At 42.3% G+C, this 17,428-nt stretch overlaps 2 protein-coding genes across 6 annotated transcripts in view; both read left to right on the plus strand.

Annotated features, from left to right (window-relative positions):
- The window catches only part of GALNTL5 (polypeptide N-acetylgalactosaminyltransferase like 5), a 48,191-nt gene extending 39,465 nt beyond the window's left edge, over positions 1–8,726 (plus strand). The window contains exons 7-8 of the mRNA XM_025993898.2: positions 4,412–4,561; positions 8,512–8,726. Of these exons, the coding sequence (XP_025849683.1) occupies positions 4,412–4,561; positions 8,512–8,667 (306 nt within the window). The 3' untranslated portion in view covers positions 8,668–8,726. The remainder of the gene's footprint in view (positions 1–4,411; positions 4,562–8,511) is intronic.
- Positions 8,727–11,827: 3,101 nt separating this feature from the next.
- The window catches only part of GALNT11 (polypeptide N-acetylgalactosaminyltransferase 11), a 50,712-nt gene continuing 45,111 nt past the window's right edge, over positions 11,828–17,428 (plus strand). For 2 of the 5 annotated variants that reach the window (XR_012002528.1, XM_072763211.1), the window contains exon 1: positions 11,835–12,060. The gene's annotated coding sequence lies outside the window, so the exon portion shown is untranslated. Of the gene's footprint in view, positions 12,061–12,121; positions 12,385–17,428 lie in introns of those variants that run through there. The other 3 variants (XM_025993765.2, XM_025993766.2, XM_072763213.1) reach the window with 3 other exon arrangements.

Here is a 17,428-nt window from a genome sequence, read left to right on the forward strand (position 1 = left end):
AGGGCACAGGGATAAGACACCATAGGATTTAGATTTTTTTAAAGATTTTTTAAAATTTATTCATGAGAGAGACAGAGAGACAGAAAGGGGCAGAGACACAGGCAGAGGGAGAAGCAGGCTCCATGAAGGGAGCCTGACATGGGACTCAATCCCCGGTCTCCAGGATCAGGCCCTGGGCTGAAGGCAGCACTAAACTGCTGAGCCATTGAGGTTGCCCAAGATTTAGATATGTAGATTGTATCTTATGCACGGTGGAATGCTGTAGGTGGGTTTTAAGTAGGATAGTGATGGAGATGAACAAAGTAGAGGATAAGCAGGGAGATTGGGAGCTTCTTATGATGATCTGGACAGAGGGTGACCATAGATGGGACTAGAGAAGTGGTAATGGAGATGAAAAGACTGGACAGGCATACCTTACAAGTAGCATGGCACTTAGAGACTGAGCAGGGAAGACATGTTAAGAGGAAGTGGTGTCACAGATAACCCAATTATCAGTTGGTTAATGCCATGATGACTCTGCTATGTTACAAGTCAGCTCAAAACTGAATGGCTTAGACCAATATGCATTTGCTTTTTTTTCTTTCATATGTTCATGGGCTGGCCAGGGTGGTGGCTCTGCCTCTAATTTAGATTGTTTGGGCTTGGCTCTAGTCTCTGAGTTTGGCTCAGGTCTATTCATCATTCTAAGAGTATTCTACTAGTATTCTGTGAGTATTTGTAGTACTAGTATATGAGTGGTTAACTAGTAGCAACTCAGCATATTCTTCTCATTTAGAAGGGCAAGGATGCAAAAGTGAAGCCAAACTGCATAGCATATTTAAAGGCTCAGCACACATCTTGTCTGCTCATGTTCTGTTGGCCAAAGCAACAGATGGAGAAGCTCAGAGTCAGGATGTCAGAAAAATAAACTTTGCCCCAAAGTGAGGGATGGGGGAGTTAGCTAATATTTGCTGAACAATATTTCCACCTATCACACCAAGTTTCTGGAATGAGCAACTAAGTGAATGGAGGTCTTTTTTACTTAAGTAAAATTGCAGTTAAAAAAAATTGCAGTTAAGAGAAAAATGTTCCTTGGGCATCAGTTAGCTTTTGCTTATGCAAACTATTCCAAAACACAGTGGCTTAAAACAGCAAACAATTGTTATTTCTTCTAATTCACTGTGTTGCTAAAGTGGCTTTTCTGGTCATAGACAGGATAGCTGATTTCTGCTGGTGGTGCCTATACATCAGTGTTCATTGGAGGCTCAGCTGGTGCTGGCGAGTTTAGGGATGCATTATTTGCATACCTGGACATCACCCAGTGATAGCGGGGCCATCATGTGCATCATCATGGAGATGGCCTGGCTGTTCGTCTCCTACCTCAGGCTCATTCACAGTGAAGTGGTTGCCAGTGTTCCCATGAGCAAGCAAGAGAAGGCAAGCCCCAACAGGCAGCCAACACTTTCCAAGACTCTGTCACATATGTTGATGTCTGGTTGGCCAAAGCAAATCATGAGGCCAAGGCCAGATTTAAGAGATTGGAGAAATAAGCTTTGCATCTTGAAGGAGTGAGGTACAAAATTACATTGCACAGAAGCGTGCATATAGGAATGAAGAGAATCCGTGGCCATTCTTGCAACCTACTACACTTAACTACAGCAGAGATACACTCTTATTTACAAAACAAACTCTAAGTGTTTTACAAGTATCAACTTGTCTAATGCTCCTAACCATCCCACGAGGTGGGTAATGCTATTCTCACTTTACAGATGAGGAAACTGAGGCACAAAAAGGTTGAGTAACTGCAGTAACTTGCCTTAGTTCATAAAACGGTTGGAGAACTCGAACCACACTGAATGGCCTCAGAGTCTGTGCTCTTACCCACGGCATTAGCCTGACTTTCAATGGGGTGCTATTACTATTACTACTACTACTACTACTACTATTAGTACTACAAGTAGAAACTGGGAGCTGTATGGATGACTTCCAGCAGAATATCAGAGGAAGCAAACTGATCATCTCCTACATGGACAATGAGCACAGCCAAAGGCATGTGCAGGTAGATCATGTCCCTCTTGAGAATGAATCAAGAGTAGTAACAAGCACATGAGCTCTGTGAAGATTAGGCTAAATTGCCATAGCTTCCTTCAATTTGATTTTTTTTAAAGATTTATTTATTTATTCCAGAGGTGGGGAGGACCAGAGGGAGAGGGAGAGAAAGAGTCTTAAGCAGACTCCATGCTCAGTGTGGAGCCAAATGTGGGGCTCAATCTGACAACCTCGAGATCATGACCTAAGCCAAAACCAAGAGTTGGCCGCTTAACCAACTGCACCACCCAGGTGCCCCATGAGTTTTGAGCAAGTATTTTTTTTTTTGAGCAAGTATTTTTATAAAAATTTTTACTCTTTTACCTCTTTTATCACTTTACTTTTGTTTTCTATTCTGTACTCATAGCCATATTTCTTTTTTAATCAAGAAACATTTCAGAGATCTCTGGGTTGCTCAGTGGTTTGGCACCTGCCTTTGTCCCAGGGCATGATCTTGGAGTCCCGGGATCGATTCCCACGTTGGGCTCCCTGCATAGAGCCTGCTTCTCCCTCTGTGTCTCTCATGAATAAATAAATAAAATCTTTAAAAAAAACCATTTCAAACATAGACTGTCTCCAGTCTAATTATTAAACAAATATTAACCATCTTCCAAAATTCCTTAAGTTCTCACAGAAAAAGAGAATAAAACATTTTAAATAGCTAGTACCAGTTAGCTTTTGCTATATAACAAAGCACCCCCCAAATAGTAGCTTAAGTGAACAACTATGTATTTCTCAATTTCAGATGAAAATGAACACCTGGGGCACCTGGGGGGCTCAGTCAGTTAAGCATCTACCTTTGGCTCAGGTCATGATCCCAGGGTCCTGAGATCCAGCCCTATGTTGGGCTCCCTGCTCAGCGGGGAGCCTGCTTCTCCCTCGCCCTCTGCCCCTCCCCCCAATTCGTGCACTCTCTCTCTCTCTCTCTCTCTTAATAAATAAATAAATAAGATCTTTTAAAAAAAATGAGATCCAAAGAGGATGTGTCTGATCATAAGGATGTGGCAGATCTGATTAAAAAAACTAATGCTTTGGGGTTCTGATTTAAGCGTTTTTCTAAGGGAAACGGAATTCCATAGATATTCTTTCTAGATATTCCAAAGGGCTATTTCTAAAGAATTCTAGAGGTTAGTTGCATGAGTCTTTAGGTCTCATGTCAGAAGATGTATTTTCTGAAACATAATCCCTTCTAACTACCCGAGTGATATACTTCACCCTAAGTATTGTTCTTATAAACAATCTGAGTATTGTGCTCAGTGAAAGCCTTATTTCCTATTACTGTTTCCTAAATGATTAGATGGATTTTATAAGAAAGTGTCTAGAGAACTGGGATATAGGGTCTTGATCAGTCAGAACAGGGATTCTCATTTTGGTGTGCATCAGAATCACCTGAAGAACAAATTAAAATACATATTCCTGGGCCCAGCCCTACAGTTGTTGGTTTAGTAAGTCTGGGTGGGTCCAAGGCTTTTGCATTTTGAAGCTCCTGAGCGATCTGATGCTGCTAGTTTGGGGACTATGCAAGAATCCCTTAGTTAGACTCAACAAAAAGATCATGGCAAGTGTGCTATGAGATATGTAAGTGGTGTGTACCAGATTTATACTATAAGCACATTCTTTGTGCTATTATTATAATACTAAAAATTGGAAACTACAAAACTTTCAAAATAACTTCATATACCATTAAATGAAAAAAAAACCACAACTTATCTCAGTGTTGTGTATAGATGCGTGTATATGCATGGACTTGAATTTATATTGAGGAACAAAGTTTTAGGACAAGTAGTGATTTTTTATTCTCTGTGTACTTTTCTACATTTTTTTTTTGTTTTTCAATGGTCATATTTTGTGTAGTAAAAAAATTGTTAAAAATAAGTATTATAAAGTGTTTTAAGTACAAAAAAGACAATCATTGAATTTAGCCATGATCAGTATTTTCCTGGTTACCTGCTGACGTCCAGCAATACTTACTCTCAGAATACTATTTGAGAACATTTGAAGAGAAAATACCTTGCCACATTTCATTACATAATCAGCATCAGAATTGGCCAAGTATGAGGGAGACAGAATCACTTAGTATTCAGAGTGCTGGCCCTGGGGCCAAACTTCCTGAATTTAAACCCTGAAATTTGTTATCACTGGGCAAGCTTCTTAACAAACATATGTACTAGTTTTTTTATCCATAAGGTGGGGCTAATCACGGTTATTTACCTTGTGAGGACTGAATAAACAACTTAAGAAATGTTACATATTGCTGTGTTTGTAAAAAAAAAAAAAAAAAAAAAAAAGTCAGCAATTGCCCAGTACTAGCAAACATACATTAATGTTTTCTGTTTTTGTCTAGATCTGGATGTGCGGAGGCCAACTCTTTATAATCCCCTGCTCCCGAGTGGGACACATCAGTAAGCAGCGCTTTTCAAACCAACCTGAGCTTGTAAAAGCCATGACATATAATAATCTCAGATTGGTGCACGTCTGGCTGGATGAATATAAGGTGAAGGAAATGTCTGTGATTTGGAATGATGAGCAAGAGCACAGAATGAGACTTGCTTTAAAGAAACCTGCTCCTGCCTTTCCAGATAACAAGTTTGGGTTTTTTTTTTTCTCTCTTTTCCTTAAATTAGTGGCGTGCTGTCAGCCACTCATCCACCTGCCCCAGACCCTAGTCTCAACTAGTTTATTCTAATCTATGACACTTGAACATTACTTTTAATTTCTAAGGAAACTCAAGAAGTAAGTCAACCAACACAGGAAATTTGTTTTGTTTGTTTTGCCCCCTCTGAAGCATATACCTTTCCCTGTTCCCATCCTCACAGGCAACTCTTTATTTATTTTTATTTTTTTATAATAAATTTATTTTTTATTGGTGTTCAATTTACCAACATACAGAATAACACCCAGTGCTCATCCTGTCAAGTGCCCCCCTCAGTGCCCGTCACCCATTCACCCCCCCCCGCCCTCCTCCCCTTCCACCACCCCCCACTTGCTCATCTTCAAGTGGTGGAAGCTGCTGTGATCTTGAAGACCGCACAAGAACCTCCACTGCCTCTTTCCACCAACAGTCAAAGATTTCTCTATCAAAGCCATCCCCCTTCACCTGTTCACCTCCCTCAGGCTTCAGTTCCTAGCCAGGTCCTAAAAGGGTGCACATACAGAAGACATGTAGCTGTGGCCCCATTTTTTGTCACCCCATTTTAACTTGAAACTTGTCCCTCCAGGATCCAGGCACAAACAAATATGGCAGGAACCCCAATAAGACCTCATTTTAGATATATGGGGAGAAATACGTAAGAATCTCTCTGTGATAGTATATGTTCTGGTCTTAATCTTATATATATTATTTAAAATCACAAAAGTAATACTACTCATTCTTTAGTAATCAGGGCAATGTGAATTAAAACCACAGGGAGATATTTCTATATAGTCACTTAGATTGTCAAAAACGTTTAGAGTCTGATAGGACCAATCATTGGCAAGCACAGGAATTTTCGGACACCATGTAAATAAACAGTACAGTAAATCTTAAAGACATAATGGTGAACAAAAGCAGCCAAGCACAGTAGAATATATACTGATTTATTCAATTTCTATAAGTTAAAAATGGGCAAACTTAAGCCATATAATCTATGTGTGCACAAATTAGATAATAAAGTGAAGACATGAATACATAAGATAACATTTAAAACCAAGGGAAAGGCTATGCTCAGGATGGGAAAGGCAGGGGGCCTTGGAAATGCTGTTTATGTTCTATTTCTTGACCTAGTCAGCATTACAGGGATTGAGTTTTCAATAATTCATTAAGTTGTACATTTAATATTACATACTTTTTATATGCTTATTATGTTTCCTAATTAAAACATTTTTTTAAAAGGTAAAACACACTCAAGGTTAAAAGTCATACAGTATTGATTGGGATCCCTGGGTGGCTCAGCAGTTTAGTGCCTCCCTTTGGCCCAGAGTGTGGTCCTGGACTCCTGGGATCACATTGGGCTCCCTGCATGGAGCCTGCTATTCCCTCTGCCTGTGTCTCTGCCTCTGTGTGTCTCTCATGAATAAATACATAGGGTTTAAAAAAAATAGAAGTCATACAGTGTTGAAAGAGTATTAAATGAAAAGCAAGCTTGCTCAGCCCATAGTTCGACCCCTCAGAAGTAACATTAAATTAGCAATCATTAAATTTAATCACTAAAAATCAATCAATAAATTTAAATCACTAAAATTAATAGTTTCTTGTTAATACCCATTTAAAAACAAATATATATCCTTTTACATAACTAGATTCACATAATATTTTGTTCTGCAATTTTTATACCTGTTAGTATATTTTATTTATTTTTAAAGATTTTATTTACTTTATTTATTAGAGAGAGAGAGTGAGAGGGTCCATGAATGATAGGGAGGGGCAGAGGGAGAGGGAGAAGCAGACTCCCCGTTGAGCAAGGAACCTCACATGGGGCTTGCTCCCAGAACTTTGAGATCCTAGGACCTTGAGATCATGACCTGAGCCGAAGGCAGACACTTAACTGACTGAACCACCCAGGCGCCCCTACCTGTTAGAATATTTTTTAAAATATACTTTCAAAGTTTTAAAAATCCAAACATATAAACATACATAGTAAAAGAACATAAATATTCTTTTAAATATTTCCTTTGAATGGATATCCTAAAATCAATCCCATTGATAAATAGCCCCCCAGTGATAAACATTCTGATTATCTCAGCTTTTTGATAATCCTTAACATTGATAAAATGAACATCCTTTACATTATCTTTTTGTACATTTGTACAAATATATATCTGGAATAAATCTCAAAACATGGACTTGCTGGGCCATGAGACGTATGTTTTAAATCCTGATGGTTAATGTCCAAACTACCATCAGCAAATATATGTGAAAATGCCTGTCTCCCCACAACTTTTCCAACTCTGGTTTTAATTATTTTGTATTCTAATTTCATAGGTTAAAAATTATTATTTTATATTGCATTAATTAATGAGAGATCTTGAGCTTTTTTTTATATTAATTTTTTTTTTCTGTGAACTCTGGCCACAGATTTAAATAGTTGACTTGAACACAGCTTGGACTGGGTAGTTTCTGAATTTCACAGAGGATATAGTGACAAAAAGGTCCATCTAACTTAAAGAGCGCATAACGTTTGGCATTAAATCAATGGATTGTATGACCTGGCACACTGGGAAATGTAATGAGTGACATTAGACCAGAGAGGGCTTTGCACAAAATGTTGTCCAAGGTCTTCTCTGCCTTTGCTTCCAAATGACAACATCTCTCTACCACCCTCAGGCCCATCCCCTGTACCAATCTGCCCTGACTAGGATTGGCAAGACATGATGGCAAAGACCTACAATGGTCAAGGGTCCCAGGGAGAATCCAACATGGTGTGCCCATAATACACTAACCTGGATAAGCAAGTTCTTCTCTTGTTCGACAATATTGTACTATAGTCTGGGCACTAGGAAACACAGGTGAAAATACAAGGGTTCTTTTGAGGTTTTGGTCTATTTAGAATATCTCTTATTTTAAAAAAAATATTTACTTATCGGAGAGAGAGAGAGAGAGAGAGAGAGAGAGATGAGCAAGTGGGGGTAGGGCAGAGGGAGAGGGACAGAGAGAATCCCAAGCAGACTCCCCGTTGAACTTGAAAGCCAACATGGGGCTGGACCCCACAATCCCAAGATCATGACCTGAGCCAAAACTAAAAGTCAGATGCCCAACCTACTGATCCATCCAGGCGCTCCTGGTATATCTCTTTTAATATGGAGCAGATTGAATCCATCAAACATTCATACTTAATACCCTCTTAAATCAGAGGGTATAACAGAGAAATGAGGTGTGGTAATGATAATGACCAGTACTGACATGACACTGACACTCCATGCCAGCCTTGGTTTCCCCAGTACTCTGCACGATTATTCAGTCCTCACAACTTCATGAGGGTAGGGTCACATAATAACAAAGCAAGAATGTGACCCCAGGCTGTCTTCCCCCAGAATTAATTTGCCCTGAACCCACTACACCATCCCATTTCTGAAATCATGGACATGTGGACTGGGATCAGGGAATGAAGGTTTTGTCCTGGAATATTGAGAGAGCAGGAGAAAGGGGATATATCACAATAGGTGGCTGTGATTGTTGTTGGGCTCCTAAGAAGCAGGATCCAAACTTCCTGGATCCTTCTATACCACCTCTATCATGGTATGAACCATGCAAGCACACAGTGTGTGTGAATATGTGTGGGGTGAATGAATCCCAGGTACCACGTGTCTCTGCCTTCACTATATGAATGAAATAGGAAGGCTTTTTGTTTTGTTTTAATAGGAAGGTTTTTTGTTTGTTGTTGTAATTCAGGTGATGGAAATATATACTGGTATGTTCGATATACTGCTATGTTTGGTTTAACAAAATGACTCTCTATTTCCATTTAGGAGCAGTTTTTTTTACAACAGCCTGGTCTGAAATCTGTTCCCTATGGAAACATTAGTGAGCGTGTTGAACTAAGGAAACGATTGGGTTGCAAATCATTTCAGTGGTATCTGGATAATGTCTTCCCAGAATTGGAGACATCTAAGGGCAGCCTATGAAAAGGAAACAAATCATTTTCATTAATGAAGGACTAGAAGTCCCCAAGGTCGTCAACAGAGAGAAGAGTACAAGTTTGGAACATCATGAAATTGTGTGACATGAGTAACATGAGTAAGAAATACAACCAGAGAGCTCTAGAACAAGAGTGCCTTTCTGTCTTCCTTTAATGCTAGTTCATAACGCTGTTGCATATGCCACTACATTTCTGGGGTGGCAAAACCTTGAACATTAGAAATATACCCTATCACACAGTTAAGACTATCATACAATTGAACAAGGTAAAATGTATTCCCTTTGTTATTTGCCAAACTCATTTGGTCCCATTAAACCATAGGGAATGCTCCACTCTTGGAGCCTTTGTCAACTCCCTTCCTACTCCAGACAGTGGCTTTGTCGGGAAGACATTCACAGAGAGCCTTGGTTGGTACATCCCAGCTTTGGCCCAATTGTATAGAACTTCTCTCTTGCTGACAGCATAAATTTTGGTGCTGCTACCTCGCTTGGTTGGGTTCCTGAGTTTCTGATGTCCAGTCCACTTGCCACGGTGGTGCAGTCCAGTTCTCTAGGCCAGCCTTCTGGTTTGTGCCAATCAGTTCTTTTGTCACTTGGAGACAGGCCCTCCTCCTTGCTCCTGATTTTGCCTTGTTCATGTCCCTCTTCTCCTATGGCTCTGGCCTACAGCTCTCCTGACACTTCTTGGATTGTGTGCTTTGTTGATAATGTATGTTGTAAGAACTGTTTAGCTGGGACCAGGGAAGAAGGAACTAAATCTCTATCTACCCTGTGTGAACACACTCCCAAATGTCTAAAGTACTTCTTTTGGGTTAGAGGGATGGCTGTTGTGTTCATCCTGGTGAAGGTAGCTAGAAAGGGAAAATATATTTAATTCACAGAGATAATGAGAACACAAGGGAAAAGAACACATGGAAAGGAATAAAAGGAATGGGGGATACTTAGGGTAGGACCACCAGACCTAGCCTATGCTGGAGAAAATATAAACTAGTTTTTACAGCAGGAAACGACTTATCTATCATGCTCACTCAGTCAACAACTGAGTGGTGATCCAGGGCCAAATATCCTTCTAGGTGCTGGGATGCAGCAGACAAGGGAACAGGAAAACATCCCTCCCTTCATGGAGCTTGTATTGAGATAATACATATAACATCCATGTAATGAAAAAAGGACCAGTTTATATAATCTCTTTATACATATGTACTTAGCAAAATACTCTATAGAATCTATTGTTAGAACAACATGGGAAAACCCAGGCTCATCTATTAATAGGTGGCCAGGGTAACCTGATTGAGCCTCTAAAAAGTCAATCTGACAACACAAAATAAGCACCACATTATGATTATGTTCTTGGCCCATACCTTACCTGCTTCTAGAAAGTAATGAAAAATGATTATGATTAACCCATGAATCTATTAAAATTAGTGCAAAATACAAAATTGAAATCTGTAGCAGAAGGAAAAAAATTCTGGTATAAAGTATCATTTTGAAATAACTTTTTCTAGTTTTGAAATTTGAGAATAACTTTTTTTTTTTTTGGTAAGCATAAAGGAGGATGTTGTAAATATCAACTTTGCCAAAAGAAAAAAAACAAATGTTGTTAAAGTCATGAATGTAATGTTAGGTCTTAGTTTTCTTTTTTTTCTCCTTGGGTGGGGGGGGGTGCGGCACGAGTACAGGCATGCAGGGAAAGAGAGGGAGAGGGAGAAAATCCCAAGCAGACTCCCTGCCCAGTGGGGAGCCCCAGGTCAATCTCAACCCTGAGATCGTGACCTGAGCTGAATCCAAGAGTCAGGTGCTCAACAGACTGAGCCACCCAGGTGCCCCTAAAGTCTTAGTTTTTTAATGTAAGTGTTGGTTCAGTTACCAGATAATAATGTGGATAAGTCTTAGAAATATTGTAGTATGTTGCTTAAACAACTTCTTTTGTATATTGACTCTAGAATAGAAATCCAAGGAACATCCAAGTATAGCTGTGATTGAAAGGAAATCCGTATTAGCCTATAGGTGGCAATTTTCTGTTTCATGTGGAAACGTAAAAACCTGATTTCTATTTTGGAGCTAGTTGAGAAGTATCTGCTAACCCATTCAAAGCTTTTCTCAAAACACAGTTTTTGGTATGATCAAATGCTGAGACATGCCTTTACAGTAAGCCTGGGAATTCTCTAATTAAAGCATACTTCTAGGAATGTAGCCTAAGACACAATGGCTTGAAATTATGCCATTGTGCTCCCATTATGTTTCACACACCATAATAAGTACTCTGTCTTGATTATCTCATTTCATCCACACATAAGATAGGCCCTATTGTTATTGACATTTCATAGATGAGAAAACCAAAGTTAGAATTTGTCTAGGGTTGAGGTTGCCAGTTTTAGCAAACAAAAAATACAGGGCACTGTTTTTAAAATTTGAATAAGCAATATTTTATTAGAAGTATATTTCATATATTCCCTGGAACATACCTATGCTACAAAATCGTTGTTTCTCTGAAATTCAAGTTTCAGGCCATCCTGTATTTCATCTGGTAACTTTAGGGACAAACCAGTACAGACCACAGAGTAGCAGAACCAGCCCAGTCTCAAAGGCTGTGGGCTTAACCACAACGTCAGGCTGCAAAAAGCCTGTAGTGTCATTCTTCGTAACAGTAAAACTGGAGCGAACCCAAAACTTCAATTGCTAGAGTTATACCATTATACATTAATTTGATGGAATGGCATATAAACCCGTTAAAAATAACAGCTAGGAAAATAATTCTATTCCAGCCCATCAGAATGGTAAACATTTGCATATCTGAAGCTAGGGCGGCCCCCCGGGTGGCTCAGCGATTGAGAGTCTGCCTTTGGCTTAGGGGTGACCGCGAGGTCCTGGGATCGAGTCCCGCATCAGGATCCCCGTAGGGAGCCTCCTCCCTCGGCCTATGTCTCTGCCTCTCTCTCATGTAAAGCTGAAGTTGAACATCTTTAACATGTGCAAGCCCACTTGTCCTTCACAAGGCCTTTTTCTACGAGGACAACCCCCCCCCCCCCCCCCCACGTGCCGGTCCCACACCCTCAGCGCCGCCACCAAGCCGGGAAGCCCGCAGCTCTCTGGGGCAGGTCGACGCCGCGGGGCGCCCCAGCCAGGCGCGGACGGTGACGTCACCCCAGTGCGCGGGGCGGGGCCTTCCGTCACGTGGCCCCAAGGGCACGCGCGCTCGGTCCGGGACTGCGGCGCGGGCACTGGGTGAGCCCGTGGCCGCCACTGCGCGCGGTGCAGCGGTTCTTCCCGGGCTGCTCCGCTCGCCGTGGCTCATGCGGCTCGGACCCGGGCTGTGGCGGGAGGGAAAATGCCACGGCCCGAGTCCCAGAAGGCCGGAGTCCTGCGCTGCCGGCGTCGGGGTGAGTAGCGCGCGGCCCGGCGCGGCGGGGTCTGAGCCCGCGCGGCCTCCGTCGTCCCCTCAGCGCCTCAGGCGAGCGGCTCCGGCGCGCGGCCCCGAGACCCCGAGAGCTGACGGCGGTGCCCGGCTGCAGAGTCCGACAGCGCGAGCACTGCCCCCGGGGACTGGGTGTTGACGCAGTGACCGCCCCGGGGCCCGGCGAGCTCCTGTGGGCGGCGGCGGAGGTCGCGGAGCCGTGGGCCCGGGGCTCCCGCCGCTGTTTCCCCTAACGAGGGCCGGAGCCCCGCGGCTCGGTCTTCCAGAAGGAAGTGGTGCGGCAGCAATGGTAACGGACGCGCTCAAACGCCAAGAGGAGAGGAGTGGAGGATGCACCGTGCCGGCCCTCCCTCCTCCCTCCCCCCACCCAGGCAGCTCGTATTTCTCGGGAAGGATCAACAACTTATATTTATGCTTGTTGACCGGGTCCACACACGGCATTTGGTTAATGTGCCGCCAGGTCCTTTTCTCTTTCTGTTGGAGAAATTGGGTTATTTGTCTTGTACAATGTCCCACGTTCTTAAATTCTGTGCCGTTTGGATAAATCTAAAAATAGCAAGTCCCTGTCCTCCAGTTCGGAAAGACTTCATTGAGGAATACAAATATACTCGTGATAGACTAGTCCCTTATTTTCACCATCAAAGAAAATTTGGGTCAGCATTTTTATTTATTTACTTAGAAAGCAGTTGTGTGGTTTGTTGGTTTTCCTAATATAAAATGAAATTATAACTTGGAATATGTTTTTCGTGGTACTACTATGCACTCTCCTCTCCCAAATCACAGGTTTGGACCTGACTTTTCAGTGTGTTTGACTCCACTCAGCTTCTTCCCGTTTATCTAGAAATTTGGGTGTCGGAATCTACTCTGCCTTAAGAAAAGTAGGAAAAAAACCCTCTCCACCCTCAGTATGTATCAGTTGAGCTTTACAAGTTCAAGGTGGTGAAAGAGGAATCCACAATTTTCCCATCTGTTGACAATTTCAGTCCTGTTTGTTCCTTGCAATTGGGGTTCTACTTAGTTTTTTTAGTTTAATGTTCTTTTACTTTTGTGTGTGTGTGTGTGTATGTGTGTGTGCAGTAAACTCTACACAACATGAAATTTATCATTTTAACCGTTTTTTAGTGCACGATTCAGCTACATTAAGTACTTTCACAGTATTGTGTCATCACCCCACTACTTCCAAAACGATTTAGTCACTCCAAGCAAAAGCTCTGGAACCAATAAGCAGTAACTTCCCATTTCCCCCTTCTCCCAGGCCCTGTCTCTCTGAATTTGACTGCTCTAGATATCTCATGCATGTGGATTCATACAATATTTGTCCTTCTGTGTTGAGCTTTTTTCACGTAGTGTTTTCAAATTTAATACATGGTGAGCCTCTAACCTTTCACATTTTTAAAAACTTCTTTCTTAAGACCTTCATGCCTTGCAGTGGCTAAATCTGATGGCCCCACCTCAACTCCTGCTGGCTTGACCTCTAAATCTTTGTGACACCTTATGTTGTTGGTCAGTACACCCTCTTATAAGGTCTCAATTTTGTGATCTTTCTCACGTCCTTTATAAGCACTTCCTTTTCCACGGGTTTTTTAAAACATACATGTCCCCAGAGATTTGGTTCTTGCCCCCCAATCCATTACTTAAGCCCTCTTCTATTATTTCTGTGGAACTTGAACTAAAATTTTGGTGTTCATTTTTACTTTACTTAGATTTGAATTTCAAGTTTTTTCAATTTCTTTCTTTTGAATTTCTTTACAGTGCAGCATATCCAAAACAAAATTCCTCTTCTGCTAATCCTCTCAAGCGTGGTCTCCCCCTGCTCCCTGTCACCAAGACTTGAAAGCTGGGAGTTGTTTTGTTCCCTTTCTCCCTTAGGGACTCATGTCCTGTCGAAGTGACAAGTGCAAACGGTTCTGTCTCTGACCCTCCCTGCCACTCACTTCCACAGCTCTGGATGGAGCCATGATTGCCTCTTTTTTCTTTTTTTTTTTCCCTAATTGGCTTTGTTAAACGAGTCATGAATTGGGCAGCATCTCATCCAGCAGAGGGGAGCTCCCCATGATTGCCTCTTATTGGAATTTTTCTTTCCTTTTTTTTTTTTTAAGATTTTATTTATTTATTCATAGAGGCACACACACAGAGAGAGAAGGAGGCTCCATGCAAGGAGCTCGACGTGGGACTCGATCCCGGGCTGCAGGCGGCGCTAAACTGCTGTGCCACTGGGGCTGCCCGAATTTTTCTTTTTTTAAAGATATTATTTATTTATTCATATGAGAGAGAGAGGCAGAGACACAGGCAGAGGGAGAAACAGGTTCCCAATGTGGGACTTGATCCCGGGACTCCAGGATCATGCCCTGGGCCAATGGCACGCTCTAAACCACTGAGCCACCCAGGCTTCCCTTACTAGAATTTTTCTAACTGGACTTACTGGTTCTAGTTTTTTTTTTCCCTCTGTCCCAAACCATTTTATACACTACTGCTAGAATTTTCTTAAGATACACTTGCTTAAAGACGCTAGTTAGCTTTATTTTGCATGCAGAACAAGTTAATTCTCATCCTCAGAGTCAGAGCCCCAGCCTGTCTTCATAGAAGTAATTGCCTTTCAGCAGTCTTAACCAGCCAATCTATTCGTTACAGTCAGTTCTACTTGCTCTTCTATTTGGAAAACTAAAAACAAATACGTGTTGCAATTTTCCAAGACTTGAACTTTCTCCTTGAAATTTTTCAGCATTTGGCCATTGAAAGCTAATTTTTTAAAGCCAAGCTTAAACATCAGCTTCTAAAAGAAATTTTCTTCCAAGTTTTTCATAGTCTTTTTTTCATGTGTGACCCCACTTGTCTTATCTCCTGTTGGTTGATTTGAAGCAAATCTCAGGTGTCATAGGATTAGATTATTTTAGCTGTATAAAAAAACTCATTCTGACTTCTAGTCTTTCTCATTTTTAAAGATTTTATTTATTCTATTCTAGAGAGAGAGTACATGTGTGTGCATGGGCATGAGGGGAGAGTGACTAGAGAGGGAGAGGGAGAATCCCAAGCGGACTTCCTGCTGAGCGTGGAACTCAACATGGGGCTCAATCTCATGACCCTGAGATCATGACCTGCCTGAAACCAAGGGTCGGACACTTAACCAACTGAGCCACCCAGGTGCTCCGCTAATCTCTTATCTTCATTTATTTGTTTATTCTTAAAGATTTTATTTATTTATTTGGCAGCACGCACAAGCACAGGGAGTGGGAGAGGGAGGAGCAGGTTCCCTGGGATCATGACCTAAGTGGAAGGCAGATGCTTAACTGATTGAGCCACCCAGGCAGCCCTCTCTGGTCTTTTTTTCCTTTTTTCTTTTTTTTAAGATTTTATTTATTTATTCATGAGAGAGAGAGAGAGAGGGGCAGAGACACAGGCAGAGGGAGGAAGCAGGCTCCAAGCAGGGAGCCCGATGTGGGACCCAATCCCGGGTCTCCAGGATCACGCCCTGGGCCAAAGGCAGGTGCTAAACTGCTCAGCCACCCAGGGATACCCCCCTCTCTGATCTTTTTAAAATAAACTTTGTTTTATAATAGTGTTATAGAAAATTGCAAAGTAGTACTGAGAATTCCTTTATGTCCCATGCCCATTTTCTTCTGTTATTAACAATCTACATTAGTATGGTACAATTATCACAATTAATGAACCAGTACTGATATGTTGTTATTAACTAACATCCAGAATTTATTCAGATTTCCTTTGTTTGTTTGTTTCTTTTTTTTTTTATCTGTTTAAGGACACTAGGTAAAAAATTAAGGGTCCCATCCAGGATACTACCCTGCATTCAGTGATCCTGTCTTCTTAGGCTCTTCTTGGCTGTGACAGTTTCTCAGACTTACGAGAGACACAAAGAGAGAGAGAGAGAGGCAGAGACAGAGGCAGAGGGAGAAGCAGGCTCCATTCAGGGAGCCCAACATGGGACTCAATCCCAGGACTCCAGGATCATGCCCTGGGCCAAAGGCAGGCGCTAAACCGCTGAGCCACCCAGGGATCCATAAATTTTCTTTAAAACAAGGCTTCATGTGTGTGTCTAACCTTTACTCTTCACTGGTAGAGACCTCCTATGCCACAGAGGACAGCACCACTCAGTCATTTGTGAGGTGTGCCTCTGGGGACCCCCCCAAATTTATTGAAAATTTGTGGTACTTGTTAATGCTCCCAGTGGTGCAAACAAACCTTAATCAGGGCATCCCAAATCTACGTGACCCTGTTAGATCCCCTGCCTCTCAATTCCCCTACTTGGGAGAGCCATCACTGAGGGAGCTCCCTCCACCTGTGACAACACTGGAGATGGCAACATCCTAGCCCACAACATCACAGGACACAACCTTATATTGAGTACTGCCTCCACAGCCTTCCAGTAAGGAGAGATGACACCAAGGAGACATAGTGGCTGTTGATGGCAAGCACTTTCTAGGATTTGGATGCTGAACTGACTGCTTATGACAGTCCCATTGAATGACATTTTGCAGCGCTATATGTGTACCACAGGACGCTTTCACTACTGCAGTGCTTGCTGCTCAAATGTGAGATGGTACTTGGATTGCCATGCTGCTCTGCATGCACCTGTAAGCTTTGAAGGCCAAGATGTGTGCTGAGTCTCACAACTTTTAGAGGACGCCTTTAAACTCTTTGCTTAGTTGTTTGCCTTTTTTGTACCCATTGGACTGGCCCATGTTGGATCCTACTGAGAATTAGTGAATTTAATTTCTTTTGGGAGGCCCCCTTACCAAATACAGGTGCTGTCACTACCACAGCATCCACAGCATCCCCCTCTATGCCCTCCAGAACCACAGCTGCAGGAGCACTTCCCTGTGCCACCTCAACGGGGCCCTTCCCCATGATCACCACTCAGGGCTCTACAATCCTGCTGTTCACGCCCTCCCATAGACTTAATATTTTTATATAGTAGGCTGAAATTGAAGCTCATTTCTTGGGCCACCGTAATTCCTGGGCATGTTTCTAGAGTTAGTGGCCTAGTGGCTGATTTATTGACCCTGTCCCATTTGCTCAACAGAAGGTACCTCACATGTCCCTGCAGCTTACATGGCCACTCTGTGATGTTTAGTGGCTCCCATGCAGGATACTTTGCAATGCAGTTTGTGGCATCTGGCTAGAAACCCCCATGTGCCCTTTATAATCCTCCGTATCTGGCCCGGCAGCAGCACTACACAGATGAATATGACCCTCACCTCATCCCAGTGAACATAATCCCCAGTCTTGGGCCAGGTGATCTAGCCATCCAGGGGGATCCCCAACTGATTTCAGCTTCCTTGATCAAGCATTTGGTGTCCACTGTGGGCCCAGTGCCT

The sequence above is a fragment of the Vulpes vulpes genome, chromosome 7 (assembly GCF_048418805.1).
Source record: "Vulpes vulpes isolate BD-2025 chromosome 7, VulVul3, whole genome shotgun sequence".
Classification (NCBI taxonomy): Eukaryota; Metazoa; Chordata; class Mammalia; order Carnivora; family Canidae; genus Vulpes; species Vulpes vulpes.